This window comes from Myotis brandtii, unplaced genomic scaffold, assembly GCF_000412655.1.
Source record: "Myotis brandtii unplaced genomic scaffold, ASM41265v1 scaffold326, whole genome shotgun sequence".
In the NCBI taxonomy this organism is placed as follows: Eukaryota; Metazoa; Chordata; class Mammalia; order Chiroptera; family Vespertilionidae; genus Myotis; species Myotis brandtii.
In genome coordinates, this window is record NW_005362534.1 from 3,048,393 (window position 1) to 3,067,953 (window position 19,561).

The window sequence follows — 19,561 nt, forward strand, 5'->3', positions numbered from 1 at the left end:
GTGGAATTTCCAGCCTGCATAATTAAAGATAAGCTTGACAAGAATAGAAATTCATCTCCCAGTTTCATAAGCTGCTTGAATGTGTGAGAGAAAGAGTGGAAAGGAACGTGGCCACAAATTGTCTATTCTTACCCCCTAATCCCCCTAATTTCATAGGTGAGCCTAGTGCGGCTCTGGCCCCTGATCCCAGCCGGCTGGTGGCGGCTTGGTGCAGTCTGATTGCCCTGCGGAAAGAGTGGCCTCCAGTAAGGCAGAGACTGGGATTGGGTAGTAAAGAAACTGCACACCTTTTATCCTAAGTTGTCTTATTTGAAGTTTTTTGAATTTTTTTTTTATTTTAGAGAGGAGGGGATAGGGGGAGAGAGAAAGATGGAAGGAAGGAGGAAGTGGGGGGGGAGAGGGAGAGAGAGAGAGAGAGAGAGAGAGAGAGAGAGAGAGAGATTGATTTGTTGTTCCACTTAGCTAAGTATTCGTGGGTTGATGCTTTTATGTACCCTGACTGGGGTTCAAACCCACAACCTTGGTGTATAGGGATGACACTGTAACCAACTGAGCTACCCGGTCAGGGCTTAGTTGAAGTGTTTGAAATTGAAAAAGACTTCAAGGTGCAAGTTAAGGCCATTGATGGAGAGAGTCAAGAGTTTTTCTGGATTGCTTATTTCCCGAGGGAAGCCTCTAGTCTCATGGAATCCACTTTGTTACGAGGGTTAAAGCATTTTAGCCTCTTAAAGCTGAAGAAGTGGGGATATAACAAATATGTTCTCCTGCCTTTTTGCCAGGGTGCCTGGTGTCTGAGATTTTTATTCAACAAGAATCCTTCAATTTGTTGGGCTACTAATGTTGGGTGGGTGCAGCTCATCTTAATTTATGCCCATCTGATGGATCAGTGATGAAATGGTGGTACCAGACCACAAGGGATGGAGGAAATGAACACTAGTGGGGGTTCCTTAGAGGGGAGTGGGGTGAGCAGTTGGGCGGGAGACAGGTTCCTCCTGCATGTACAGATTTGGGATACGGGCATCTGAAGCTGATGATCAGGGTCAGAGGACTGAGGTTCATTCTTGTAGGCCAATAAATGGATCCCTGGGAGAAAATGAGGAAGGGAGATGAAACTCGGGCCTTCACCCTCTCCTCCGCATCCAAGTTAAAGTTATTGCTGAATAAGCAAGCGCCCACAGAGTGGGCATTGATCTGGAAATGGGGACATTGAGTTTTCCAGGGGACAAAGGACACATTTTGCCCTGGGATAGGCGGCTATGGTTCTGCGCACTTTAGAAGGCTCTGAGTACTATGCAAGTTATTACGAATCATTCTTGCCTGGCCAGAGTTTTCTAAGAACTTTTGCTGGACAACATTTTATTAGCCTGGTTTGTCTTACAATGTCTACTTGAAAGCGGGTGGTTCTATCTCCTTTAGAATTTGAATCCACTTTGGAATTTTCTGAATTGTAGGCATTTTATGGCATTGCCATTTGTGTTGCCAAAGTTGGGTATGCTCTGACCCAGGCTCATTCTCACTTGTGTGTAGAGCACCTAGTAGTTTTCAAGGTATTCTGTCCCTGGGCAATTGAGGAATGGGGCCTTTTTTCCCATGGAGGGGGAGGCTACTCACATTTAGTGGATATGGCTGGGTTTACCAAAGTCCTGTGGAGGGATAGGACAGTCATTTAACCATATTGTCAACCTCAGTTGAGGAACCCTGATAGAGTCAAGTACATTTTGCTTGATCATGTTACATGCTCCTAGACAGGCATGAAGGTTGAAATTTTGGTGACTCGAGTATAATTAGTTTGGATATTGTGGGGATTTCTCTTTTTCTGTATCTAGTGGTTAGACCAGTGCTTCTCAACTGTGGCTGCATATTGGAATTTCCTTGGGATCTTTAAAAAATACTGGTGCCTGAGTCCCACCTCCAGATTTTTATTTAATTGGTCTACATTAGAATTTTTAAAACTCCCATGTTTTTTTAAAATATATTTTTATTGATTTCAGAGAGGAAGGGAGAGGGAGAGAGAGATAGAAACATCAATGATGAGAGAGAATCATTGATTGGCTGCCTCCTGCACGCCCCCCCACTGGGGATCGAGCGCCCACACCCGGCATGTGCCCTTGATCGGAATTGAACCTGGGATCTTTCAGTCTGCAGGCCGACACTCTATCCACTGAGCCAAACCGGCTAGGACTCCCCCTGTGATTTTAATGTGTAGCTAGGATTGCAAACCACTGGTCTAGATGTTCTGGAAACTCTGAAAAGTGGAGCTCATGTCTTTGGTTTTCTCCTTAAAACCATGATTCTGGAAAAGAGATGCTGGGCAGTTGTTTCAGCTCTGGCTCCCCTTTCTGGAGTCTTATCCAAGAGCTGGGAGCAGGGTGGGTAACGGGAGAGCCCCCAGGTCAGGAATAAGGTGGATATGAGGCAAAGTGGACAGTGGGCAAAATAGCCTGGTCTTCGTGTCAATGGCAGGACCGGCACACTCATTGCCCATGTGGACCAGGCGGTGGTGACAGCCAGAAATAAACATTTAGGCCTGGCATACTTCTGCTGAACTGGGACGGGGATGGTAAACCCAAAGTATACTAGCAGCAGTAAGTCATTGGATTTAGGACCCACCTGGATAATCCAAGATGATTTCATCTCTGGATCTTTAAATTAACTGTGTTCTTTTGTGTTACTTGGTAATCTGTATCCTCTCCTTGCAGGGTCGAGAATCTTTTTTAAAAAATATTTTTATTGATTTCAGAGAGGAAGGGAGGAGAGAGAGAGAGACATCAATGATGAGAGAATCATGGATTGGCTGCCTCCTGCATACCCCCTACTGGGGATGTGCCCACAACCAAGGTACATGCCCTTGACCGGAATCGAACCTGGGACCCTTCAGTCCACAGGCTGACGTTCTATCTACTGAGCCAAACCAACTAGGGCTCGAGAATCTTTATAGCTCATGACAAATGGGATAAGTGAGTGACTCTGGCTACTCGTTGTTCAGGTTTTCTCATAAAGGTCAGTCGTTAAACTGCGTTTCTACTGGCTTTTCTTCTGAACGGGATTCACCTGACCCCCTTGCCTTCTCTCTCCCCTAGCTGACAGCGAGACCATCCTAAAAGGCCTCCAGTCCATTTTCCAGGAGCAGGGGATGACCGAGTCGGTGCACACCTGGCAGGACCACGGCTACTTAGCAACCTACATAAACAAAAACGGCAGGTGAGATGGCCTGGAGTGCTCCTCTTCACCTCTGAGCACTTCAGGAATGGGGGAGGGGTTCAAAGGGCGGTAGAGGGTGGTGGTGTCCAGGGATTTTTTTTTTCTTCATTGACAATTTTTAAGAGGAGGCTAGAATTCAGTGCTTCTTGGCCTTACCTGCACAGCAGCATCGCCTGGAAGCACTTTCACAACATCCCATGCCCAGGGGGAGGGAGGGTGGGTAGGTGGGAAGTGATCAGCCAAAGAACTTGTGTGCATATATGCGGAGCCCATGGACACAGACAATAGGGTGGTGAAGACCTGGCGGAGGGCGGGGGTGGGAAAAGGGGGACATATGTAATACTTTCAACAATAAAGATTTAAAAAAAAATTCCATGTTCAGGGAATCACTCTCTCCCCACCTCCCCTTAATTGAGGCCACTGTCAGTGTTTCTCCAAAGCCCCGAAGGTGATTTTGCTGTGTAGCCTAGAAGCCCTGAACAGCACAAGCATTGTGGACTGGTAGGCAGTGATCTGGACTTGGTTAAAACAGGTTCCTAGGCCCCTGTCCAAGTTTTTCTGATGTGGTAGGTCTGGGGAAGCACCCCATATAGCAGCGGTCTCCAACTGGTGGTCCGCGAGGTCTGAAAGGTTGGCGACAGCTGCCATATAGCATTTCCAGCAAGCTCTCAGGGGATGCGGATGCTGCTGGTGACTTGACCCCACTGTGGGTACCAGTGTTCTAAGTGATCACCTATTAATGCAGACCATTGGCAAATGCAGGATGAGAACGTCTACAAGAAGCCTAACAGGAACCTGAGATCCAAGAGTTCATGTGTTTTGTTTTGTTTTCCCTTAAACTTACAGACTATTAAGACTTCATGTAATCAAAGTGTAGATGAAAGTCGATGTGTTCTGAGACTAAGAAAGGGAACCTAAATTAACACGTGACCAGTAACAGAAGATGCCAGTGCATTGAGCTTTTGTATTTTCCTAACTCTAGGTTTGCACTATATCTAGACTGGTTTAGGATGCTCTGCAGATTGTTAGTAATTTGCACTCTTAATTTAAAAAGGTAAATTCCTGGGTATTTTTGATGGCTTTCATTCCATTCCCCCAATGGATACAGAGTCCTAGAATTGCACGTGGCTTCATTAATGTCTCACATTCTCTCCCTGGTTTTTCTATTAAAAGACACCCCCCTTGTCCAACCAGCGTGGCTCAGTGGTTGAACCAGGAGGACATGGTTCGATTCCTGGTCACGGGCATATGCTCAGGTTGTGGGCTTGATCCCCGGTAGGGGGCATGCAGGAGGCAGCCAATCAATGATTCTCTTATCATTGATGTTTCTATCTCTCCCTCTTCCTTTCTGAAATCAATAAAAATATATTTTAAAAAAAGATACCCCCTCAACTCGGTTTACAGAGGCCCAGAAGACAGTGCTGTGAGATGAGGGAAACTTAGTTTTGAGACCACCTCCCCTTCCATTATTCTCTTTATATGTATACTTGGTCCACCCTTATGGTGGTACTTGGCATTCCCTCTCCTGATGCTTCTCAAAGATGTCCTCACCCCTCTCTCCCCAAGCCCAGATTTGTATTTCTAACTATGTAGCATACCTCCACATAATGTGTTTAGCAGATACCTCAAATGCATCTAAAGTTACTTCTTCCTCAAGGGTGATCCGAAATCGGTCCCTTTCTGCTCTCCATCCTGTCCATGGTCTGGCCCCGTTTCCAGCAAGTCTGGAAGCAGTGGTCTGAGCTGTCACTGAACCCTCCAGCTCCTACATGCTCTCACATGCAGCCCCTCTCTGCCCTGACCTCTCTTCTCTACCCTCCCTGCCACCATCTCTCACTGTCCATCCTTTGGGGATCATAGCAAATCAGACAGTGAAGCCTTGCATCTCTGACCATCTCCTCAGGGGCCTTTGCAGCCGGCCCCACCTCCCTCGCTATTGCAGTTCTTTTTTTTTTTTTTAACTATATTTTATTGATTTTTTACAGAGAGGAAGGGAGAGGGATAGAGTTAGAAACATCGATGAGAGAGAAACATCGATCAGCTGCCTCCTGCACACTCCCTGCTGGGTATGTGCCCGCAACCAAGGTACATGCCCTTGACCGGAACCGAACCTGGGACCCTTGCATCCGCAGGCTGAGGCTCTATCCACTGAGCCAAACTTGTTAGGGCGCTACTGCAGTTCTTGAAGCTTCTCCCCCAGACACCAATTTCAGCGGTCCAGAGGGCTTAGAATTCCTCCTGGAAGAGAGTTTTTGAGTGACAGGAGCTGTTTGGAAATTGCTTTTATAAGCAGAAAAAATTAAAAGGAGCATTGCTTAGTTTAAAGACATTTTCTCCATTGGTCTTCCTCTTTCACTTGGTCAGCTGGGACCCATCACCTGGTACCTGACCCATGGGTACCCGTCCTGAAACCTCACTCCCCGCTCCCCACCACCATCCTGACACCTGCTCAAGGGAAGCACTGCAGATCCACACCCTGCTTCTGGCCTGGCTTCTGGTTAATGACCCCTTGGCCATGCAAGGTCCTGGTCCTCAGCCACCTTTTTACATGTCCTCCATATTCCCCACTGGTAACTTCTTTATCCCTCGCGGTTGGTGCTTGGCACCCCACCTTCCAGCATTCTCTGTGTTTCCCTGGTTCTTCACAGAGGAGTCTGCTACAACCACCCAGGTGGTTAAAGGACCCCATTCCTTTGTGCTGCTGGGAAGGGGGGGATGATGATGATCAGCTCATTCAGATATAGATGCATGTGTGGTGTCCTGGGCCTGAACTTGATTTTGAGGCCCTCTAAGGGCTGAGGGTGAAAATTAACTAGTTGCATTTATTTTTACATCCAAGCACATTGCCTAGCGTCTGAACATAATTCATCTTCTAATTTAGTATATTTCAAATATGTCTTTAACCATGACTCATAGTAAGAAATACCTTCACATAGTCACATACACATCTGCGTATATATAATACAAATACACAGTATAATTGAAAAAATGCTTCCTCAAATAATTAACTCAATGCATGTGATACTCTCACATTTTTATTTCATAGGAAATGCTGCTCAGATCCACTAAACTGGGGGTCAGAAAGCTTTTTCTGTGAGGAGTCACATAAAGTCTCTGTTGCATATTCTCCTGTGATTAAAAGAAACGCGCTCTTTAAAAGCGTAAAAACCCTGTTTCGAGTGCAGGCTTTACAAAATGTGCTGCAGGCTGAATCTGGTTTGCAGGCTGCAGGGAGTGTGCTGACCCTGAACTTAGCGAATTTAATCACCACCTGCCTGCATTTGGAAATAACCAGCTCTGGTTTTCTTTTTCCTTTTTTAATTGGATTTATTAGGTGACATTAGTTTGCAAAACCATACAGGTTTCAAGTGTACAACTCAACAAAGCATCACCTGCACAAGGCATTGTGTGCCCATCGCCCTAAGCAAAGTCTCTTTCTGTGCCCATTACCTCCCCACGTGCCCCACATCCCCTCTCCCCCTTTCCCTCAGGCTATCACCACACTTTTCTGTGTCCATATGTGTTATGTATATGGCTCTGTTTGAATTCTGAAGGTTAATGGGGAGAACCTAGTTGGCCCCTCCCCACCCTCCCTCCCAGTGGTCACTAGACCTGGCTGAATCACGTGCTGGGCAAGCTTCTTAAAAATCAGATTCACAGAACTGGCTACTGAATGACTTTCTGGGCCCAAGAACCTGTTTTGAAAACCTTAGTATTTGGTGACTCTCTCTAAATCTTTCCTGAATGATTGGTGGCTTCCCTGTCCCTAAGTGGCTCTAAAAAGGAAGCAACAGGGTTAAGTATGTAATTTGGGGTGGGGGGGGGGATTGGTCTTTCCTTTGAATTGGGTTGGCATCTTTTTTTTCCCTTTTGATACAATTCCTAAACTTAAAATTATGCTTTTCTTCGTAGCTTTGCCAATTTGAGAATTTACCCACATGGATTGGTGTTGCTGGACCTTCTGAGTTGCGACGGCGATGCAGAAGGCAAAGAAGTTGACAGTGTCGGTTTTTCACTGTTATTTATTCAAGTATTTGAGGGTCCCAAAGCCCGTTCCGTTTAATAATGTTAAAATGATTTCGCTTAATTGCTGACAGTAGATGTTCCTTCCTCCACAGTGAGTGGTTTTAGAAGAGAAATAGTTGATCCTCAGTTGTTGGTAGGAACCTGGCTGCCACTTTTCCCTGGAGCCTGAGGACTGATTTTCCTGTGCACCACAGCGAATGGAATGTAAAGCTTTAGTCACGATGTTATATCTGCATTACCCTTGAGCCTCCCCCTTTCCCATTGTTTTCTTGGTCACTTCGACGGAGGTTAGGTCAGCAGCACGGGGACTGGTTGGTGTGGGATGCAGAACCCGTGGAGGCTGCTGTAGGGAGGGGAGGACAGGTGTATTTGGGTACCTGCCAGTTCACATAGCTCTGTCAACACAGCCTCAAGTTCCTGGTCTGTCATTTAGCCGCAGTTCCATTCAGCCTATTCTAGAAGCCCATTGATTTGATTTCTTTTAATCGCAGCTTTTGAACAAAGTAGAAGAAAGAATGAAAGAATTGAGTCAGGACACTACTGGGCGGGTGAAGCGGTAAGTCCACTCCCGAATGTCCTTTTGTGTTGGGTTAAGTGATACAATAATCGGGAAGGTGGTGGTGTCCCTGAGTTGTGTCTGCTAAAGATATGGCACAGATCAAAGTCAGCTTGTGCTTCTGGCCACATGGTAGACTGAGCTAGTGGCCCCTCACACCAAAACAAGACATGAGAGGACACACAGGCGTACTGCGAGAGAGACATGCTGGATAAAATGAGACAAAGGCACAAAGGTGATGTGGAGTGAGTCCCAGAAGCTTGAAACTCTGGAGAGCAGAGAACCCGGTGAGGCTGCTGCCTCAGTCAAAGGGGAGCGAGGAAACTTCCCCCTTTCTGTCCAGTGAAGGGAAAAGGGCGCCTGTCTCTGTTCTGAGTTCTGGGCTCCAGAGTAGAATGAAGCAGTTAAGAGATTTATGACAGGGTGGGGTGACAGAAAATTTGCAAGTGAGAAGTCTTTGCAAGGTACTAAGAATCAAGAGGCCACCCACCTGAGCAGCCACAGGTAGGTTCTCTTCAAATGGTAATGAAGACAATTCAGCTTTCCCTGTCCAGGAGTGTAGCCGCTATACCCCATGTGGCTCTTTAAAATCCTGTATAATAAAAGTGTAATATGCAAATTGCACATTGACCACCAGGGGGCAGAAGCTCAATGCAGGAGCTGCCCTCTGGTGGTTAGTGCGCTCCCACAGGGGTAGCTCGGCTCAGCCATAAGCCAGGCTCACGGCTGCGAGTGCAGTGGTGGTGGTGGGAGCCTCTCCCGCCTCCGCAGCAGTGCTAGGGATGTCTGACTAACTGCTTAGGCCCGCTCCCTGCAGGACATCCTCTGAGGGCTCCTGGACTGCGAGAGGGCACAGGCCAGGCAGAGGGATCCCTTCCCCTCCCCCCCAGTGCACAAATTTTTGCACACCGGGCCTCTAGTTAAGGTAATAAAAAGAAACAGTTCAGTTCTTCAGTCTCACTCCCCTCATGTCAATAGCTAATGGTTGATGACTGCCAGGTTGGACAGCGCAGAGGTATTTGCCAGTGGTGTCAGATGTTAAGAGCTTTGCTAGAAGCTATAGTGTCAACATTTATTAGAAGGGATAGAGTCTGGTAGGTCCTGGGAATTAATGGATTTACAGCAAGTCATTCTCAGGAGTTTGCTCTTGCCTGCCTGGGTGGTTCCTTATCAGGCCCCCAAAAGTTAGGAGGCTTGTCCCTTGCTCATAAAGGCCAACACATAGATGCAGAGACATAGAGGGACTTCACCAAGGTCACGCCATCACTGATGGAAGCACCTGGAATACAGATTTCTGTAGTTCATGGCCCTTTCCAGGAGAGGGAATCCTTATTGGCAAGAGCTAGGATGTTTAAGTACTTGGTGGCTCAGCATGCTAAGTGTGATCAGTCCATAGGAAGGCTCCAGGGCCATGTACCAGAACTAAAAAGGCGTTTAGTCTCTGGTGGGGCAGAGAGCAGGAAACTGCAAGTGAAAAGAACATGGCACAGTGCAGAATTTGCCCGCTTTTTTAATTTCTGTCAGAACACCAAGTTCAGTTTATGTGTTCTCAGCCCCTTCCCCATCCTTAAAAAACACATCCACACCCACGCTCCTTTCTGGATTTGTTATCTTTTCCCATTTCTAAGAGTTTTCCTTATCTACAGCCATTTGAATTGAACAAGTTCCCACTGTGTTGTAAAATGTCTAAACTTGGAGATGATGGATTGGCCGACTTCAAAATGCCTCTGAGTTTTATTGGTCTGATTTTTATCGGAGTTAATTCTTGGAAGAAGGAAACAGATGGAAGGCATTTATGGGCCTCAGCATTTATGAGAAGTCTGGTTCGTTTGTGTCTTTCTGGTCCAGGAGTTTCTAAAGGGATAGTGAAGTTAGGCTTTAGATGTTCAGTTCGAAATGCAGAATTTGTTTTTGCTTGTCACTGTTTTTACGTCTCTTCATAAAATCAGGGTGGAGGTCACTGTTTTTATGTCTCTTCATAAAATCAGGGTGGAGGAGGTGAGAGGTGATTGGAAATACTTTGTGGTAGGCCCTTTGTTATTGACTTCAATAGGAAAAGGATGGTGCTACTTTTCTCTCCCGGGAATGACATCGTTAGAGAGTCAGTCATTAACAAATAACTCAGGAACATCTGAAATTATTACTCCCCTACGGGCAATAAAGTAAATGTAATTTTTCATCTATGAAGCCATGTTTTTTTTAATATATATTTTATTTATTTTTTTTTTTTTTTTTACAGAAAGGAAGGGAGAGGGATAGAGAGTTAGAAACATCGATGAGAGAGAAACATTGATCAGCTGCCTCCTGCACACCCCCTACTGGGGGTGTATCAGCAACCCAGGTACATGCCCTTGACCGGAATCAAACCTGGGACCCTTCAGTCTGCAGGCCGACGCTCTATCGACTGGGCCAAACCGGTTAGGGCTGGGGTTTTTTTTGTTGTTGTTTTTTGTTTTTGTTTCTTTAGAAACTGTATTTTTGTATTCTACTTTTCAAAAGAAAAAGAACAGGAAATCAAGCTCACATCAGTTTTGTTGCAAATAATTCTTGCAATTTGCACACCTGTATCTGAGGCCCAGGGTGTATTCTGCCTTTCTTTTCTTTTTTAAAAAAAATATTTTTATTGATTTGAGAGAGGAAGGGAGGAGGGGGGGGGCGGGAACGAATATCGATTAGTTTCCTCTGGCACACATCCTGACGGGGATCGAACCCACAATCTGGGCATGTGCCCTGACCAGGTCCAAACCAGTGACTTTTTTGGGCCCTGGATGATGCTCAGTGAACTGAGCCACACTGGCCAGGGTCTGCCTGACTTTTCTACCATCCAATTTTGATTTTCAGCAGTGATGGTTGGAACAAGAGTTTTGTAGGCTTCCAGAGTATCCCCTGTAGCCCATCACGGGGAGATAAAGGCAGGTCCCGGTAGGATGAGTACTTCATCGTGGTAATGCCTTCCCCATCCTGCTGCAGATCCTTGTTGTTTCTTTGCCAATCTTTACAAACCACTGTGTTGCAGTTAAGGAAAGAGCTCAACCTTAGCCAAGGTACTGTTGACATCACTGAGATTGGGCATTGTTTATTTTCAGTGGGTTTGCGCATAGTTCAGTAAAAGCCGATGGCTGGCTGGCTGGCTGGCTGGCTGTCAACCAGGAAGTAGGTTTGGTAGGTTTCTGCCCCTGAAAGCTGGGGCTACTCCCCACCATCAGCCAGGGGTGGAGGAAGAGGCTTCCCCCAAGTCCTATTTGCCTGCTCTTGGGATGGGGGAAGTTGTCCTGATTGGGGCTCCACATTTTACAAGAAAAAGGTCTGGTCCTGCCTAACATTCCAACTGCTGAATTTGTTTATCTGAAAGATGAAGTGGTAAATCAGGAACGGTTAGCGTTAAATGAGAGTATATGGGAACTTGATTTTGTAAATCTCAGGTTCCTTGACTATTTCCCTACGAGAAGCCTCTTTAACTTACAACAGGTCCAGACTGGACTCTGGGAAGCAGGTGAGCGGGGAGGGAAAAGAAACTCATCGGAGCAAGTCAGAGGCCGCATCTCCCGGCGTTTGAGGTGTCTGCAGCTGTTTTGCTATCACACGCCACTGTCCGAGAACACATGACTTGGAGACGGGTTGTGACATGTGCAATGAGTTGTCGTTGTGTTTGTATTCCAGTTAGATTTGCCAAGCCCCTTTTCCAGGTCTGTGTTTCCCTGTCTCTTAGTGTCCTCTGCTGGTGGTTTCTAGTATACTCACCCTATCTGAAGGACTGAATACTTCTGCAATAATGGAATCAGAAAATCATCAGTTTGCAGCCACTCTAGTAATAATAGGTTCAGGCAAGGACCTTGTAGATGCCAAAGCCACCGGTGAAGGCTTCTTGGGAGATCAGGACCTTACCCAGCTTGGGAGGATCACCCCACAGCTTGCTTAGTGATTTTAAAGGGACAGAAAGGTACCTTTGCACATGGACAGATCTGGTGCCATCTACTTCAACTGATTGGTCACACTTAGCATCACCTATAATTGGACAAGCACACAACTCCTGCCCCTATTGTGGTGCCTCTAGGACAGTGGTTCTCAACCTTCTGGCCCTTTAAGTACAGTTCCTCATGTTGTGACCCAACCATAAAATTATTTTCGTTGCTACTTCCTAACTGTCATGTTGCTACTGTTACGAATTGTAATGTAAATATCTGATATGCAGGGTGGTCTTAGGTGACCCCTGTGAAAGGGTCGTTTGACCGCCAAAGGGGTCGCGACCCACAGGTTGAGAACCGCTGCCCCAGGATGTATGTCAACCTGACTCTAATGAAGATGATCAGGCAAACCCACCTGAGGAGTTTTCTGCACAGTACTTGGTCTGGACTTTTCCAAGATGTCAATGTCATGAAACATACAAAGGGGGGGGGGGGGCTAGTCTGGATTAAATGAGGCTAGGAAAGGAAAAAAAAAGAAAACCCAGCAAAATACATTGTATGATCCTTCATTCAAAAGCAGAACAACTATAAAGACATTATTTGTACAATTGGAAACACTCGAGGGTGGATTCTGAACTACATGGTGGTATTACGTCCATGTGCACTTTGCAGGAATGTGATAATGGCCATGTAGTTAAGTAGGCCATCTTAAGAGATCCCTGCTGACATATTAGGGGTAAAGTGTTATGTCTTCAGTGGCCATTTTCTCCAACTTTTTATTAGGAAAATTTAAATCATGCCAGGAGGGTTTTTAAAGAGTAAAGTCCTATGTCCAGCAGTTGTGGAGATTTGGTGGTGGCCATGTTGGTTAAACCTAAAAGGCCAAGCATTAGATTTGTGGGTGCTATTTAGGAGTCAGCCTGGGGCCACGTGGCTTGCTTCCGCACACTCTTGCTCCCAGGTCCAATTTTAAGGCAGGCTCACCATAAGCGGCCTTCTTACAATGCTCTTTCCTGTCTCCCTTTTTTTCCAGATTACCACCCATAGTTCGAGGAGGGACCATTGACAGGTACTGGCCCACTGCTGACGGCCGTCTGGTTGAGTACGACATAGATGAAGTGGTGTATGATGAAGATTCACCTTATCAGAACATTAAAATTCTGCACTCGAAGCAGTTTGGAAATATTCTCATCCTCAGTGGGGATGTTAGTAAGTATTCCAGCCCTACCCCAATTGTATAACAAAGTGACTGTGTTGGCCCTAGCCAGTTTGGCTCAGTGGATAGAGCGTAGGCCTGTGGACTGAAAGGCCCCGGGCTTGATTCTGGTCAGGGGCACATGCCTAGGTAGTGGGCTCAATCCCCAGTAGGGGGCATACAAGGATCAATGATTCCCTGTCATCATTGATGTTTCTGTCTCTCCCTTTCTGAAACCAATAAAAATATATTTAAAAAATTTTTTTAAAAGTGACTGTTGGATTATGTTGTTTTCCTGACAAATATCACTGTTGTGGATTTGCCCAAGTTTGTCCTTGGCACTGGTGTTTTTGAAATGAACATTTCTGTTGTGTTCACTTGTAGATTGCCTGGGCCTTCGTGTTTTACAGCAGAGCCAGGAAAACTTTGTCTCAACTTTCCTTTTTCTTAATTTCTTAGTATTGAGTATTTGGATTGTATTTCCAAAAGTATATAATTGCTTATTTACGAAAATATTTTTGTTATGGAAAACCTCACATCTAAGTAGACAAAGTAGTATGATGAACCCACATAATACACTCACCACTGAGTGTCAATGGTTATTGACTCCTGGCCAGTCTTGTTTCCCCTAAACCCCAGTCCACTTTCTTTCTCATTTTTTTAAATTGATTTCAGAGAGGAAGGGAGAAACATTGATGATGAGAAAGAATCATGGATCAGCTGCCTCCTGCATGCCCCACACTGGGGATCTAGCCTGCAACCTGGGCATGAGCCCTGACTGGGAATTGAACTGTGACCTCCTTGGTTCATAGGTCAGTGCTCAACCACTGAGTTATGCTGGCTGGGCTCTTTCTCATATTTTGAAGGAACTCTTAGATGTGTTATTTCATCTGGAAAAACATAATTGCTTTTAATAATTCATATCAGTACATCCTTAAGACCAAGTTTTTTTCTGAATGACTAATGCAGACATGTATGTCATCTATGTGTGTAATGTATTGTATTGGGATTGATGAAAAATCCACAATCCAAAAAACTACTTTTGTGCATTGTCGACTGTGTTTAAAAATTGAAAGTGAAACATCTTGGGCTAGAATCCAGCCCTTCCAAGAGGGGTGTGAGTCAGGTGATGTGTGGGTTTGGGTAGAGTCACCAATTTGAGTCTGTTTCCTTCCTAGATCTGGCGGAGAGTGATTTGGCGTATACCCGGGCCATCATGGGCAGTGGCAAAGAAGATTACACTGGCAAAGACGTGCTGATTCTGGGAGGTGGAGATGGGGGCATTTTATGTGAACTAGTCAAACCGAAACCAAAGATGGTCACTATGGTAGAGATATCCTTTTTATATGGAATCAGGTTTAATGGCTGCTTTTGTTTTCTTCCTCCCTTTTTGTCTTGTGACTCCAGTTAATGTTATGAGGGAAATGTGTGATAAAGAGTGCCTTGAATAAACATTTCAATTTAGTACCAATAGCCTTTTTATGCGGCCAGCAACAAAGAAACAGAGATAATCTAATTGCAAATGAAAGAGCAAGCAACTTTGGTACCATGTCTACTCAGCAGTTGCCAAAATAGGTTCTTTATGAGAAGAAAAAAATTCATTTCTTTTTGAATGTCCTGGGTGCAGAAATATAATCATTGTCTTACTCATCTTTTTTAACTTGTGATACCTAAATGAATGTTATAAAACTTCTGTTTGTCTTAACCTTTAAAAAAAAAGTATTACTATTTCAGAATTCTTTGATATGTTTACATTCTGGCTAAATTTCTCCTTAACCTGTTTCGAACATTGACCAAATGGTGATTGATGGATGTAAGAAATACATGCGAAAAACATGTGGTGATGTCTTAGACAATCTTAAAGGAGACTGCTATCAGGTACTTGTGTTTTCCAGATAATGTTTTTAAGTGAACTGATAATATAATCTGAATTGTGCCTGCCTAAAAACACTTTAAGTATAACTGGTTAAGAAGATAAATAGATCATCTTGTATGGGAGAAGAATTTTCTGTCTACCCTTCTAGTTCTTGGTTGAGACTCCTATAATCACAGAAAGATTAACAAGAGAAAAACAGATGTTTGTTGGCATGTATACCTCATGTATATGTGGAAGATTCCAAGAGAAAAGTGAGTAACACAGAGGTAGCTTTAGAATTTAGGCTTAAATATCATCTTCTCTATATATAAAAGCCTAATATGCAAAGTGTCCACTCTGGAGTTTGACCCACCAGGAGTTCGCTCGCTCGCTATGACGTGCACTAACCACCAGGGGGCAGCGTAGAATGAAGGAAGGCACCAGCCGGCAGCCGCTAGGGATCCTACCCGTGCACAAATTTCGTGCACTGGGCCTGTAGTTTTAAATAGGGAAGGGGGATGTAGGTGCTTTAAGGGAGAGTATATGACTTTTTGGAAAGATGGATGGGCCCTTAGAAGAATAGATAGAAGGCAAGGTAGTTTGTGACAAAGTTTGTCAGAGTCCACGCAGTGTCAATCTTCTCTCCTGTGATAAGAGGCGATGTTCCTGGTTGAATCCCCTGGGGAGGGGAATGGATGACAGTTGAGTTTCTTTTGGAGGATAAGGGGAGTTCAGAGAAAGCCTCTCTAGTCAGTAGGCCAATGCAGCATATTTTGAGGTGGCATGTTCTGGTCCCCTTCATTCTCTTCGTGAGTTATATGTAGATTTATATTTAGGGCAGAAGTGTACTTACAATAAGAAAGAACTCTGTAATTTCTGAATTTAATAACATTCATTCTTTATTTTTTTCTTTTTTTTAATCCTCACCTGAGGATATTTTTCCATTGATTTTTAGAGAGAGTGGGAGAGAGAGGGAAAAGACAGAAATATTGATGTGAGAGATTTGAGAGAAGCACATTGATTGGTTGCCTCCTGCACGAGCCCCAACCAGGCCCAGGCTAGGAGGAAGCCGGCAACCAAGTTACGTGCCCTTGACTGGAATTGAACCCAGGACCCTTTGGTCCTCAGGCCTACGCTCTATCCACTGAGCCAAACCTGCTAGGGTTTCATTCTTATATAAAAGATGTCATGTACCATTTTATGACCTGACAACCACCGCCTTTTGTCTCTCTACCCTGGATAATCTCTCTGTGTCTGGGTCTTTCAGAGGGAATTTGCTAAGCAAACTGGTTCCTGTCCTAAATTCTACTGTACTTGCAAGTTCAACAATCATTACAGTTTGTAGGATACATTTTATATTTTATTTTAGGATGCATGTTTGATGTTCATACCTGCAGTACTTTTTAGAACAATATAATCAAGCAAATACTTACTTTATTTGAACAAAAATCTTGTGTATCTCCAAATGTATAGACACTTTAGATGAGAGCTTCAGTTTGTTGATATGTAAATTACCCCATCCCATTGTCCCTAAAGTGTGTGCATCCAAATTTGATTTCACGGTACACACATGTTAATTTTTTAAGCTGAGAGAGGAATTAATTTCCACATTACAATGCAGTTGTGACTGTTTTGTGGGCAAGAGGAAAAAATATGTGAAAGTTTAAAACGGGGCGGGGGGGGGGGGGGGGGATTAGGTTCTTCAGAGCATGACAGATTTTTTTCACAATGAACTGAAAGTTACCATTGTTAACAAATAATGTTTGCATTGTTAGCCAGGCCCTCTGCCCTGGGTGTTTTAACATTGTATGCTCACCGTGTACCAAGTGGATATTATTTCTATTTTATGGATGAAGAAGATTAAACTTAGAGTTTGAAGGACATTTATTCAAGGTTATAGGGTAATTTTAGAGGAGTGATTCAGATTCCTAGTTCCTTATATGGTTTCCTTATATGGATTAAGGAAAATACTAAACAGAACCCCAACCCAAACCTGCAGGACTGTGGAGTTGTGCACTGTTATAATTAACTAGAGGCCTGGTGCATGAATTCATGAATGGGTAGGGTCCCTCAGCCTGGCCAGTGATTGAGGCCTATGGTGGGCCAGCGGCCTGGGGGGAAGGGCCGTGGGAGATTGACTGTGGGAGTGCACTGACCACCAGGGGGCAGCTCCTGCATTGAGTGTCTGCCCCCTGTTGGTCAGTGCACGTCATAGCAACTGGTCAACCGGTTGTTCTGGTCGTTCAGTCATACTGGTCGCTTAGGCTATTATATATATATATAGAAGGGCATATATAAATGGGAAGATTTACTAATGGCCTGGGAAATAAACCTTTCCACTAGAAAGTCCATCTGAGGGCAGAACACTGAAGGCAGAAGGTGACACAGACAGTTGGACATTTTAGAGAAGGGGAAAGTAGTATTTTATTTGAAATTGCTGCTGAAACCGGTTTGGCTCAGTGGATAGAGCGTCGGCCTGCGGACTGAAAGGTCCCAGGTTCGATTCCGGTCAAGGGCATGTACCTGGGTTGCGGGCATATCCCCAGTAGGATATGTGCAGGAGGCAGCTGATCGATGTTTCTCTCTCATCGATGTTTCTGACTCTCTATCTCTCTCCCTTCCTCTCTGTAAAAAATCAATAAAATATATTTAAAAAAGAAATTGCTGGGCTCTTGAGGAAGTTGTTTGCCTGAACACATCCTTTTCCCCCTGCCTTCTTTCTGGAACAGAATAGCCAGCAGGGGAAGCCTGTACAATTCTTCTGAGGCACACAGTTTTCCCAGCTCTAAAGGGGTGGAGGTTGCTGGTCTCCCTGGCAGCGGCAGACAAGCCCCTTAGGCATTAAAATTCTACTACCATCAACAAATCACCAGGACCTTGCAACTGTTTATCATTTGAAAAACAGAAAATTACTCTGTTATCCTTTTATTAGAAAATAGTAAGTGTTCCAAAGCACTCTACTGAAAATCATTAAAATAGTACAAAAAGAATACTAAAAGCCGATTTCTGCATGTGCAAGATTTCCAAGTATAAAATAGTAGTAAGTTAAATCTGACACTTTATTTAAAGACTTATATATATTATGTGCAAGAAAGTTTAGTTCATAAATGTAAAAATATGAATCTTAAAGAAGTCAACATAATTTATTATATGAATAATTTAAAGGAGAAAATAATTGACATTAATAGATGATAAAGCATTTGGGAATATATAGTCATTCTTTTTTTCAAAGATCAAAATATTTGTCTTATGACATCCAGTTGGCTTAGAAGTACTTATAAAATATTTTTAAATTTTCTTTTATTTTTTTCCATCACCATTTATCCCCTCTATGCCCTCTTCCACCTCCATCCCCACCCCCGTAATCACCACACTATTGTCCATATCCATGAGAGTTTTCTCTCTCTCTCTCTCTCTCTCTTTTTTTTGTTGTTAATCATCACCCAAGGATATTTTTCCCATTGTTTTTTTTTTAATTTTATTATTTTTTTAATATATTTTTTATTGATTAAGATATGGGGATAAGATTCATTTCTTTTAAAGTAATTTATCCCTTCTTTAAGGCAGATTGCCCTACATGTAACAGCTGTGTACTAAAAAGTTATAAAATTGTCCTTGGGTTTGCAATGATAAATGAAAAACATTAAAATTCTCCAATCAAAAAACATGTGCAAGGATTTTTATGTTACATTTTTTGTTCAATAGTGACAACAAAATAACTTACGGATATAAGGATAAGATCTGAATGAGCATGCCACTAATGGAAAACAGGTGTATTTTCATAGAACCTGTATTTTTACCCATCCCATCTCCATTTGATGTTTATCAAAACATACCATTGGCCATTTACTTAATAATGCAAATACTTGTACACATCCATTGATTACTTTATGTACAATAAAGAAATGGTTGATGGGGGAAATGAAAGAAAAGAGAAAACTATACTGCAGTAGTCAGGATGTGGTGGAACCAAAGTTTTCTCTCTCTCTCTCTCTCTCTCTCTCTCTCTCTCTCTTTCTTTCTATTTTTAAATCTATTTTTCTATAATAATTTACCCCCTATACCACCTTTCACTTCCACTCACCTCACTCCCCCCTGCAGCCTTCAATCACCACACTGATATCCTTATCCATGAGTTCTTTCTCTTTTTTCTTTTTTGTTCAATCCATCCAAACTGCTCCCCAATACCCCAACAGAGCAGTCTAACTGATCTCTATCTATGAGTATGTCTGTATTTTGCTTGCTAGTTCAGTTTGTCCATTAAATTCCACATATGAGTGAAAACATATAAGCATTTTATAAGATCCAGCACCCATATATGTCAAAACTCTCAGCAAAGTGGGAATAGAGGGAACATACTTAAAAGAAATAAAGTCCATATATTAAAAACCCACAGTCAACATCATACTCACTGGGAAAAAACTACAAGCATTCCCTTTAAAACTAAGAACAAGTCCAGCCAGCTTGGCTCAGTGGTTGAGCATCAACCTATGAACCAGGAGGTCACAGTTGGATTCTGCATCAGGGCACATGCCTGGGCTGTGGGCTTGATCCCCAATGGGGATTGCCCAGGAGGCATCTAATCAATGATTCTCTCTCATCATTGATGTTTCCATCTTTCCCTCTCCATGCTTCTCTGAAATCAATAAAAATAAGCTTTTGTACAGCTAAAGAAACCATCAACAAAGCAACAAGAAAGCCCACTGCATGGGAGAACATATTTGCCAATGTTATCACCAATAAGGGTTTAATCTCCAACATTTACAGGGAACTCATACAACTTAACAAAAGGAAGATAAACAACCCAATCAAAAAATGGGCAA

At 43.7% G+C, this 19,561-nt stretch overlaps 1 protein-coding gene across 2 annotated transcripts in view; it reads left to right on the plus strand.

The window, feature by feature from the left end:
* SMS (spermine synthase) overlaps nt 1-19,561 on the plus strand; it is a 38,255-nt gene that overhangs the window by 489 nt on the left and 18,205 nt on the right. The window contains exons 1-7 of one of the 2 annotated variants that reach the window (XM_014543479.1): nt 823-844; nt 3,081-3,201; nt 7,114-7,204; nt 7,719-7,783; nt 12,722-12,897; nt 14,062-14,216; nt 14,672-14,761. In XM_014543479.1, the coding sequence (XP_014398965.1) occupies nt 838-844; nt 3,081-3,201; nt 7,114-7,204; nt 7,719-7,783; nt 12,722-12,897; nt 14,062-14,216; nt 14,672-14,761 (705 nt within the window). In that variant the 5' untranslated portion in view covers nt 823-837. Of the gene's footprint in view, nt 1-822; nt 845-3,080; nt 3,202-7,113; nt 7,205-7,718; nt 7,784-12,721; nt 12,898-14,061; nt 14,217-14,671; nt 14,762-19,561 lie in introns of those variants that run through there. The other variant, XM_014543480.1, reaches the window with a different exon arrangement.